Source organism: Cupressus sempervirens, chromosome 11 (assembly GCF_028749045.1).
Source record: "Cupressus sempervirens isolate cs-2001-9-10 chromosome 11, ASM2874904v1, whole genome shotgun sequence".
In the NCBI taxonomy this organism is placed as follows: Eukaryota; Viridiplantae; Streptophyta; class Pinopsida; order Cupressales; family Cupressaceae; genus Cupressus; species Cupressus sempervirens.
The window spans coordinates 638629343-638642111 of NC_143128.1; the positions used below are offsets into that span (position 1 = coordinate 638629343).

The 12769-nt window shown below is 33.6% G+C and overlaps 1 protein-coding gene across 2 annotated transcripts in view; it reads left to right on the forward strand.

Moving 5' to 3' along the window:
* Positions 1–3593: 3593 nt before the first annotated feature.
* EMB2771 (E3 ubiquitin ligase) overlaps positions 3594–12769 on the forward strand; it is a 313580-nt gene continuing 304404 nt past the window's right edge. Inside the window, exon 1 of one of the 2 annotated variants that reach the window (XM_089808665.1) lies at positions 3594–3987. In XM_089808665.1, the coding sequence (XP_089664791.1) occupies positions 3782–3987 (206 nt within the window). In that variant the 5' untranslated portion in view covers positions 3594–3781. The remainder of the gene's footprint in view (positions 3988–12769) is intronic. The other variant, XR_016358446.1, reaches the window with a different exon arrangement.

The following is a 12769-nucleotide window of genomic DNA, read 5'->3' on the forward strand; positions in this document are numbered from 1 at the left end:
AGATTACCACTTAGAATGTGTTTGCAAGCACCTTTCCTCTATTGCATTGCCTGATGACCGAAGGCATATGATAGAATCTATCATTAATTTGAGGTCACTTTTCTTCAATAATAACAAAGATAAGCTCATTTGGATTGCTAATAAAGACGAGAAATACAATGTCAAACAAGGCTACATATATATTAGCTAGTGGATTTCCCCTACTCCATTTGTGGCCCATTTAAGCATACTTAACATTTTGATATAAATTTAGCTACTTTGTCTCTTTATATAGAAAGTAATATAAATTTTAATCAATTATTTGTTTTTAATAATTAGTTTGAGATTGGATGATCGAGAGGCTTAATGGAGACTTCACTTTGATAAATACTAATAAAATTTATAACAATAATTCAATAATGTTTCTCATATTGTCCTCATGCAAACCACAAGACCAGCATTCTTATGAGATATTTGAAAAATATGTGAGGAAATATAACAACATTTTGTCATGGAGTGCCTAACATATGGTGACATCCATTATAGTTATGTGGATATTTAAAAAATGGACAATTTAAGTACTTTAATTAAAGAAACACAACTAAATAAAACAACAAACCTAATTAAGACGATAGGCTTCTCCTTCGAAGGGAACCTCCTACCATAAATGCAATTTAGTTTCTCACGCTCAAACCATGTCTCATGTCCAAATTGGTTGTATTTTTTTTTTATCTCACGTGGTTTTTGCCTAGCAAAATCGTTGGTTCTTTTGACTTGTTCAACTAGTATTTTTTTGTTTGACAAAATCATTGATTCTATTCTTGTTCCACTTCCACTAGAAAAAATCATCAACCAGTATAAAACACGTCTATCCTACCATGTGACATGAAAAATATTGTTCTCTTAGTTTCACTTGAGTTATTATATTTTTCATTCGCATCCTCCAAATAATTCTTCCTTCTCTCTTTGCTTTTACGTGCTCCTTTGATCTTTATATTCTTCTGACTTCAAATTTGACCAATTGTCTATATGAAAGATTAAGATTGACAAAATGTCCGTGAGCTTAAGTAGAATATTTTTGGAATTTTGTTGAAAATTTGGGTAGAACATTTCAAGATGGTTTATGACTTAAATTAATTAAAAAATCTTAAAATTTAAATATAAAATTAAAAACTATAGTAAAAATAATGACTATTGGTCAAGAAAAATGTTCAACATTTTCTAATATTTTAAAAATAGATTTTATAATCTAATTTCAATTTTTATATGAGCAATTCAAATATTATCAATAATTTAATTTAAACTACAAAATTACTATTATTCAAATAAAAATATATTTAGATAACTTAATGTATTCATTATTTAAAATTTATTCCAAACAAAAATATCCTATTTTCAACCTACTTATTATTATTAGATTTGAATTGATAATTTTTACAATTTATAAAATTATCATACCATTTAAAAAAAAATTCAGTCAACTTCATCAATAATCTAGAATAAATATATTTATTTAAAATTTAATTGATTCAAAATGTTATTTTTTCTAAAATTCAAAATATTTTAAATTATATATATAATTACTATTGAAAGCTTTGAACAAAAATAATTAAACGTCATGTAACTTATCATTTATTTTTTATATGATTATTTTTGTATTAAAAATAAGGAGTTCAACAAAACACCGAGCAGCAAAGAGCCACCAAAATTCAGAGGACAAGCCTCATACATCAAAATAACCAAGAGTTACATATAACCAGAGCAAAAGAAGGAAAAACAACTAATGTAACACTTCCTCAAAGGTATCCACCCACATAATCCAGCCTTTAGTGCCTTCCATCCAAACCAAGTTCTTATGATCTTGGATTAGCTGACGCCTGTAGAGCATATCTCTAGTAGTGTTCTGGGGGTTTCTTTTAGTCTCCATGCTGATGTGGTTGATAGTTTAGTTGAAAGTGAGCATGTTGTCCAAGCGCAACTTCCAAAGATAACCAAGCTTCACTTCATTAGAAAAGAAAGTGACATAGCCATCTTTAAGTAATCTTTTAAACTTCGCCTTGTTGACTTTCATAGTGATCTGGATCTGCGAGTAAATTAACAGAAATATTCTCAAGCATTTAAAAATATATTTTAATTTTTTAATTATAAAAGATTAAATAACTAGTTTATTAAAATTAATTTAATTGAAATTAATATCAATCTCTAATAAAGTTTAAATACAAATTTAAATTAATTTAATATATTAATAATTTAAGGTGATTTATTTAGAAAAGCATTTCAAATATTTCATTGCTTAAGTCTGTGTTTGGACAAATACAAAACAAATCTATTATAAAAGTTCAAAATAAATACTATTAACCAACTTAAAAGTTCACTCTTAATATTTTATAAGAAAGAATAAATATTATATAATAAAAATGTTTTCAAGAATTGGAAAATCAATTTTAACTTAAAAATTTATAAAGTTAAAAAGATAAAAGGAATTGAAAACAATATAGTTCCATTCATAATGATCGAATAAATAAATGTGTCCTTTAAAACATGTTCTATTGGAAAAATATTCAACAATATAGTTACAAGATTTACCAAATTCAATGCTGGTTCTAACTTTTTACTCAGTGGAGGGTAAGGTAACATCCCTTGTAGGGTTTTTGGTGTTGCCCCATCACGAGCCTATCTCAACATGTCAACAAGCTTAATTGAAGGCCTTTGAGGCCATAGAGACAAACATTATGCAAGTCATTAGCACGCCATTTACTTGTTTGTCTTTTGTTGTTTTTATTATAATCAATGATTTGGAATCATACTTGGTAATTCATCATAGGATGAAAAAGTTAAAAAAGTAATCCTAATCTTTGAAAGTTTTCACACTATGACAAATCATAAAATATATTTCCAAATATTGCTAATAAAATTATTTTACACAATCATATCCATAAGTTAATCAATATTATTAAAATGGAAAATATAGCTAATAAATTCATTTTACACAATCACATCCATAACTTAATCAAGAAAATTATAATAGGCTTTACACCACTGCAAAAATGTGTCAAAAACTCACCTAAAATGCAAAAGTTAGTCAAATCATACATGGTTTATAAAAATGATAACTTAGGAAGTTGAAAATATAAATGTTGTGAAAATCTTATAAGTAGAGATAAGTTGAGGAGTTGGAAAATACATTTGTTGTGAAGCACTTTCATGACCAAAAATCCCATGAATCATAAGAAAAAAATGTTGAACCTTATAGTGATCTACGCAATTTCAGACATGATAATATTCATAAAATACTAAATACTCTATCACTTATCCCTTTCAACCTAGTGATAAACTATATTCTAGTTATGCATTATCGAAAGTAAAACAAAGGTCGAGGGTGGATGACAATTTAACCGTTTTCTCGCTTGCCGTGGTTCCTATTCCAAAAGCATTAAAAACCCTCTGACTAATTTAAAACCGGTTTAGCAAAACATTTTCTTTAATTCTCCCGCCTCTGAGAAACTTTTATTATTTTCACAAGCCAATCTTTGTTTTTGCATGTTCGATCTCTCTCTCTCTTCGGAGACATTCGATAATAATTGCATTTTCAATCTAAACCAGGGCTCACTCCATTAAAAGATACTTCCCAATCATTTTACATTTTTCCTGTATACTGTTTATCAGAAATTTTTCGTCTTACTGGTTTTCCCGTTTGAGCGCTGCGAGAATCTCAAGCGGTTTATATCGAACTGATGTTTCCTGCAACCACTCATATGCATTTTTAATCCTTTTTGAAAGCACTTGTGTTTGCAAAATAAAGATGGGAGGCGTTCGCAGACTAACTGTGCTCAAACAATTCGAACCCTTCGGCTTGACCGTCGAAGCCTCTGATAATGGCGATGGGAAGCCCTTGGAGGGAGATTACAAGTATTCTTTATTCGATTCACAACTTATTAGATCAAAAGAAGACATCATCTCTGCTTCCTGCAACGACTGCGACCACGAACTTTTTATTCGTGGAAAACAGTAAGCGGTTTCTTGCTTTTGGTCCTCTCTCCATTACACCGGGCGATTCTTTCGGTTATGAAAATTTCAATTTATTCCTCTAGTTATTCTACTTCACGTCACTTAATCAGTTGCATCAATTAGTGGATGAATTTTTTGAACATATATCTTGAAGCAACTTTGTTTGATCCATTTTTCTGTATTTTATGTTTTCGTAGAGGATTCAAGCAGCATGCCGATATAATGAGAGCCAAGAGCTCAGTGGTAAATCTCTCGAAGTGCACCTGGGAGGTCCTAGGTTCTATCATTGGGCAATACATAGTTTTTAGACAATGAATGTTTCTAAAGGAACGCAAATACATATAATCTCATATATGTTTTATTTACCGTACCTACTTTTTGACGGGATTTCGTTGGGCCAATCCGTGTTGTACATTTTAATTTTTGTACTTGTGCTCCTCGAATCACCAGGTGCACCACCAAATTAGCTTAAACATCTCACCCTCTGGTCTAGTTTATTCTGGTTTCTTGTCCTTCCTTTGTTGCAAACTTTGTAATAAGAGTCTCTACAGGAAGAAAACAAAAAAAAGAGTCTCTGCAGGAATTTGTTAGGAAACCTAGCTTGTGGTGTAGATAGCTCCATCTATCTGAAACGCTTAATAGCATTTTGTAAAGATGGCGGATCAAAAGTTATGACCCAATCCTTGAGAGGTTGTGACAAACCTTTTATGAACAAAGAAGTCGAATTCTTCTCAGTCACATCAGAAACCATTGCTGAAATAATGAAAATTGTTGAAACTATGAATTGTATGCATCGAGTGACCCAACCTGTCTCAACTGAGCCATTTCTCTAGAGTGTGCCTCTGAATCCTTGTGGTCAAACTGCTCTATCAATGTACTGCAAAAATGGTCATAAAAAAACTATTTCACCGTGATCCTGTCACTTTACCATGATACCACCATTCACTTCCAGCTCCTTCAAGGTGAAGGATAGCAAATTTGATAGCCTCTTTTGGCTTCATATTCTGGGCATGGTAAGTCTCCAATTTTTAAATTTAAGCTTTAGCTGTACCCTCAGATGATCCATTCAAAGTTTGCAAGGATAGACATCCCAACTTTTTTTATATCCCATAATACTCTTCCCTTGGTTCCACTGTTTCTGCTTTGGATTTTTGTGTTTGGCGACCTCCAAGTATCTCTAAAAGAGATAGCTGACTGGAAATTTTCCCTTCAGATTTCGATACTTAGCAAAAATTTCAGCATCCTTATTACCCTCAAATGGACCCAAAGTTGACTAGCACCACCCAAATGGATGTAGGGGTGCTTATGCTCTTTCAAAGATGTATAACAAGGAGTCTCTATAGGATGTTCTTTCCCTTTATTCATTATGTGTTTAGAATAGGAGAAAGAGTTGATTGAGCATGAATCTATCCATGGAGCATAAGGTTACTAAAGGATGAGAGCTAAAAGGTCTTAAATGATAGGGTGCTTCCATTTTAAGAAGGTACATTTAGCCCCCACTTTAGTGGGAATATGTGTTGCATCAAACCCATAGTATAGTAGATCAAAAGAAAAAGCTGATCTTATCATGACTAAGAAGACAAAGAAACCATCAATCTCCCAACAAACTTAGTCTTCATCATATCTAGAATCACTACAAGAAAGATATTTTTGACAAGAAAAAGTGTAGCCAACTCACCTAATAAGGTTTGTGTTCCTTATTGTGAACTATAAAAAAAAGAAAGGTGTGTTGCAACAGAAGATGGCGTTGAATGCTGTAGCAAGTGTGCGTGGCATGCTAGTCAACTCATCAAAGATGTGAATTGAATGGTCTACTAAGTGTGTGTGGCATGCTAGTCAATTCATCGAAAATATTCATCCTCAAGGAAACTCCATATCCCAAAAGAAGAATAAAAAAATAACCAAGGCATAAGGATGTGTATGTCCTTAAGGGATTGGAAACAAGATTAGGCTTCCTAGACGGTTAATGCTCCAAAAAAGGATCAAACAACAATCAGGCCTCCTAGACTGTTAGAAATCAAAAGAGGGATGAAAAAAAGGATCGGGCCTCCTAGACTGTTAGTAGTCCAAAGAGATCCAAAAAGAATGAGAAACATCGAGCCCCATGAACTGCCAGTAGTTCAATAGTGGAAACCAAACCATCAAAGTGTGTGTGTGCACAAGTGAGCAGAGTGTATGCCCCCACGTTAAGGTGATTGCAAATGCCTTAACGAGAGCATTGACTTTAATGATAACGTACATGCATCCATTGAAACGTTTCCACTATGATTTTAACGGAAGCGTACATATAAATAAACCAAACATTCAAGAGTGGGTAAGTAGATGGCTACGTCTAGTACACGAGCTTACATTTAGCATCGTAGTATGACTCGGGAAGAGCCATATTAGCACGGTTCACTTATTGAGAATCAAATTTGGAGAGCCACCCGAAGGTGTAAATGACGACTTCCCAGATGCACACCTATTTAGAATCACAGTACTACTGTCTTGGTACACAAGTGTTGAAGTATACCTCTCAACAGGGTAGTTCCCTTAGGAGATGCAACCGGGGGAGAGAATGAAGTTGGTGTTGAGGAGCACAATGTTCCTGCTGATTAATGGATTGTTATACAAGATGCGACCTAACCAAGTCCTTTGTTGATGCTTTACCGAGGAGGAAGTCTTGAGCGTATTGAGGGAAGCATATGAAGATCCTGCTGGAGGACACATGGGACTAGATACAACGACACAAAAAGTGTTACTAGCAGGATTGTGGTGGTCAACAGTTTACAACGATGCAAGGAATAGGTGGTGAGTTGTGATACATGTTAGAAAGCAAGGAAGCCCCTTAAGAGAGACTTCATGCCTCTGAACCCCTCCATTGCACAAGAGTTGTTTGACTGATGGGGATTGGATTTTGTGGGGTTACTCAAGGCAAGCAGAGCACAACATTGTAGGTATATTGTTGTAGCAACATAAACCTTTTGAAGTGGGTTGAAGCACAAGCTCTCTTGGATAACTCAGCCTTGAGTACGATGAGATTTATATGTGAACAAATAATCACACGATACAACATACCCATCCCCATTACGAGTGATCGAGGCGGATGTTTCGTCAACCATGTGATAAAATTACTCACCACAAAATTCAAGATTTTTCATTCTTTTTCAAGCCCTTACTACTCGAGAGTTAATGGGGAGGTCGAAGCCATCAACAAGATATTGGTGTGCGATATACGTCATGCGAAATCAATAAGGAGGATTGGGAAGAAAGGTTCTCATTTGTACTGTGGGCTTATCACACCACTTACAAGATCACTACGGAACACACACCCTTTTAGTTGGTGTACAGACAAGAGGCCGTTGTACCAAGCGAGTTCATGGTACCTAGTCTGAAGAATTGCTATTGAGAACAAGTTGAGAGATATGGAGAGTTACAGAGAGACTATATAATCTCAACAAATTGGATGAACGATGTCTTATGACATTGTGACAATTGAAATAGCACAACAATGGCGAAAGGTGTGGCATGACAAGCACCTCAAGGGAATGAGATTCACTCTTGGACAACTAGTGTTGAAACATAATGGACGCAACAAGATCAAGCCAGACAAATTTAAAGTAAAGTGGCTTGGGCCATACAAGGTGTAGGAAATTGGCGACAATGGAGTAGTTAAATTATTGACTTTAGACAAGAAGGAAATAGTGTACCCCGTCAATGGTTCAAAGTTGAAAATTTACCATGGGAGGCAAGAGGGTCCAAGAGGTAATGGCTCATGCCTAGAGAGGTGAATTAACTTAGACTTGGGCAAAAAAAATTGAAATTTTTTTCTCAAGGAAACTATCATATTGTACGGAGAGTCTTAAACATCATATAGACAATGCAAAGAATGCAAAAGTAAGGTTGAGCAAAGGCGTAAAATAAGATGATTGTATAACCTTTGTAATATTGACTATGTGAAATACATAAGGACATAAGCATATCGGAAGGGGGAGATCTGTAAGAAATGATAAGATTGAGCAAGGAACGAGAAACAATCCAAGTAAGTTAAGTGTGAAACAATGTTACCATAAGATAAGCAAAATCCAAGAGCATACACCAAGATGGTTCAACAATGGAGACAAGGATTTATAAGGGGAAAGCAAAGAAAACCCCTTGTGAGTATTATGAATGAAGGCAAATGCCTAGAGAAGAGCGAGAGAGAGTGTTGGAGCAAAATAGCTCAATACAATAACATCAAGAGCTAAGAGTGAAGAAGAAAGAAGGAGGAGCATCTCTTATATAGAGATGAGAAAGGAGTTGCATTTGTAACTCCCATTTCTATGAATGCCACATTCATAATAGGTGTGTGCAAAGTGTCACAATCCTCTTAAGGAGGATAAACTAAATAAAGGAATAAAAAAGAGTTGTCCTTACATGTGGAATAAAGGACAAACAATGACATGTCCTCCACATGTGTACAATAGGACAAACTACATTTAGGGATCCTTGGAATATCCCAATTAATACATCCAAGGAAAGATTAACCTTTCTAACACCCCCCCTTAATCTTTACATGGGGAGTTTACATCAACGGGTTGTAAACCCAAATTTTTACAATGGAACTGAAATCTCTCTTTAGAAAGTGGTTTGGTTAAAATATCAGCCACTTGATCTTCTCCTTTACAATAAAGAAGAGTAATTTGCTTGTCTTCAACTTGTTCTCGAATGAAGTGATGTTGAAGTGAAATATGTTTGGTTTGTGCATGAAAAACTGGATTCTTTGCCAAGGCAATAGCACTTTGATTGTCACAATGTATAGGGGTAGGTGATTGTTGAGGTAGACCCAAATCGTCAAGAAGTCTTCTAATCCATAAAGCTTCCTTAGCTGCATTGGTACAACCTGTGTATTCAACGTCAGTTGAGCAAAGGGAAATAGAGTGTTCTTTTTTGCTTTTCCAAGAAATTGCACCTGAACCAACAAAGAAACAATAACCACAAGTGGATTTCCCATCATTGGGATCTCCACCTAGATCAGAATCAGTATAGCCATGTAAAATAAATTCAGAATTGGCATCATAGAATAATCCCATATTAATAGTTCCTTTAATGTACCTTAAGATTCGTTTAGCAACTTTAAAATGAGTTTGTTGAGGTTTAGACATAAATCGAGAAACAAAACCAACACTATAAGCAATATCAGGTCTAGTAAGAGTTAAATAATTTAAACTTCCTACCAACTGTCTATACAAAGTTTCATCAACAAAAGGAGTATTCATATCAGCCATTAATTTAGTTCCTAATTCACATGGAATTGAAACATGGTTAGAATCATTCATCTTAAATTTTTCTAAAAGATCATAAGCATACTTGCTTTGAGAAAGAAAGATACCCTTAGGAGTTTGGCAAATTTGCATACCTAAGAAGTAATGTAAGATACCTAAATCAGTCATCTGAAATTTCTGTTTAAGTTGGAACTTGATATCAGAAATCAAAGCGTCTGAACTAGAAGTGAGAATTAAATCATCTACATAAACAATAACAATGATAATATCATCGTTAGTATGTTTAATATACAAATTAGGATCATTCTTACTTCTAGCAAAACCTTGAGAAATAAAGAAAGAATTAATTTTAGAATACCATTCTCTAGGTGATTGTTTAAGACCATAAATAGATTTGTTCAATTTGCAAACTAGATTTTCACTACCTTTCTTAACAAATCCAGGAGGTTGAGCCATATAGATTTCTTCATGTAAATCACTATTTAAGAAGGCACTTTTAACATCCATTTGATGAATGGGCCAATTCATTTTAGATGCTAAAGCAAGAACTAAATTGATAGTAGGCATTTTAGCAACAAGAGCAAAAGTTTCATTATAGTCTAATCCTTCAATTTGTGAAAAACCTCTAGCAACTAGTCTAGCCTTAAATTTACTAATTTCATTATTAGTATTCAATTTTGTTTTGTATAACCATTTACATGAAACTATATTCTTGCCATAAGGTAACTTGACTAAGTCCCAAGTTTGATTAGCAATTAAAGAATCATATTCCTCTTGCATGGCTTTCTGCCAATGAGGTTGAGAGTTAGCTTGATCAAAAGACTTAGGATCGTTAGAATTCATAATAGTAGTCATCGAAGCATAATTACAATAATTAATCCTTCTATGTTTAATTCCACCAAATCTAGAAATGTAGTCATCACCTTCATTGATTAAGTTTTGAGCCCATTTAGGTTTACGTTTAGTTGCAATGGAATTATCACTAGAGGAAGAATCATTAGCAATAAAAGCATCATTAGTAGCTACTTGAATATCATGACTTGTAGGAGCAGAAATAATAGGTGGTACTTGAGTTGAAGGGTTAAGAGGAGGAGTAGGGTTAAGAGAAGGAGGTTGGTCCTCCACCAACACAATTTTAGTGCCACTGAATTCTCCATCATGTGTAGTAAAACAGTCATGGACTCCATTTTCTGCAATACAAACATCTCTAGCAACTTGAACTTTGTTAGTAGTGGAATCATAAACACGATAACCTTTAGTGTTTTCATCATAATTAACAAACATATAAGGAGATGACTTAGCATCTAATTTATGCCTTTTCTGTTTAGGAGTATGAACATAAGCAATAGATCCAAAAATCTGCAAATGATGTAAATTAGGTTTCCTACCAGACCAAGCCTCTTCTGGAGTAATAACCTTGAGAGCTTTGGTAGGAGTCCTATTAAGAATATAAGTTGCACAAAACATGGCTTCAGCCCAAAATTTATAATGCAGATTCTTAGCATGCAACATGCTTCTAGCCATTTCAACAATGGTCCGATGCTTTCTTTCCGCCACACCATTTTGTTGTGGTGTATAAGGAATAGTAAGCTCGTGTTTAATTCCACATGATTTCAAATAAGAGTGAAAAGCATTATTCACATATTCCTTTCCATTATCAGTTCTGAGAATTTTAAGTTTAAAACCAGATTGCCTTTCAACATATAACTGAAATTCAATGAATATATCAAGAACTTGATCCTTGCTATGCAAAAAATAGATCCAAGTTCGTCTAGAAAAATCATCAACAAAGGTAAGTGCATACCGAGAACCTTGGATGGAGTTATTCTCCATGGGGCCCAATAGGTCACTATGGACAAGATGCAACTTATGAGTTGCCCGCCATGATTTTCCACTTGGAAAGGGCTCCCTATGCATCTTACCACTCATACAACCTGTACAGGCAATCTTAGAAGGAATAATGTGAGGCAAGCCATCAACCATATTGTGCTTTTGCATGAAAGTAATATAATCTGAATTTAAATGGCCAAGTCTTTCATGCCATATATTGAAATCAATAGAAGTATGTAACGAATATTGTGAACTAGCAAATTCATGGAATTTAAACAAATTGTAATTATCCATTTTAGCATGAGCAATCACTTTTTGAGTTTGAGGATCTATGACATAACATGTATCTTTGTAGAATTCAACTTTATAGTCCTGACATAACTGTGAAACAGAAAGCAAATTAGTTTTCAAATCAGGTACATATAATACATCATGCAATATACCATTAGGAATAGTTACATCACGTAAACCTTCAACTTTACAAGTCTGATTATTAGCTAACTGAATAGGAATGTTAGCAATATCAGGTTGTAGAGAATCAAAAATTTCTTTATGAGAATTTACATGTTGTGATGCACCACTGTCAACAATCCATTCTAAAGTTCTACAAAGATTAAAGCTACAAGTAAAAGCATGACGAGAATTAGAACCAGTAGAGTTACCTTTTTTGTGATTGGATTTTTGATTATTGTTATTGTTGTTTATAGGTTTTTTATCATTTTGCTTTTTAAAACAGTTATTGACAATATGACCATCTTTGCCACAATAAGAACAATGAGGTTTGGAATTGGAATGATTCCTTTGATTATTGGTATTACGATTGTTATTATGATGATTGTTATTATTATTATATTTCGCATGAAATTTATTGTTGGAATTATTTGAATTAGTATTATATTGTTTGTTGTTATTATTATTATTGGAACGAAAATTATTATTTGAATTTCGAGACACAAATGCATGTTCAGTTGATTTAAGGGTACCAAACTGAATTAGCTTAGCTTCTTCCTGTCTTAGTAAAGTTTGAAAAATAACATAAGTTAACTGAGAAGTTAAAGTAGGAATAGCAAGCTGTGCATGAATATTAGTTATAAACTGTTGAAACTGTCTAGGAAGACACTTTTTAAGAATAAGATGAATTAAACGAATGTCTTCTAATTGAATACCTAAGGCAATAATTTGGCTTTTAAGAGAATCAAATTTTAACAGAAATTCATCCATACTCTTAAAATCTGCATACCTGAGATCTTCAAGTTGATCCTGCAACTGTATTTTGCGGTATTCATCTCCACTGTCATACTTGGTTTGCAAGATTGACCAGGCATCATGAGCTTTAGAACAGTGAGCAATTAACACATATAAATCTGGAATAATGGAAATACCAATTAAACCTAAAGCTTCTTCATTTTTAGATTTCCAAGTATCTTTTTTGTCTTGGGTAGCCGCTGCACCAGGTTCAAGAGAAGGATCAGTGGCTATTTCGAAGAGGTGTTTAAAACGAAAAATGAATGAGATATGAGTTTTCCAGGAATGATAATTAGAATAACTAAGTTTTATTTCTGGAATTAAGGTTGACATTTTTATGAATAAAAATGCCCCCCCTAATAGAAATATGACTTATACGTTAACTTGAATAAAAAACGTGATGATGGAACTGAACAACAAAAAACAAAAAAAATAATTCTGCAACAAAATGTTAGTACAAGGAT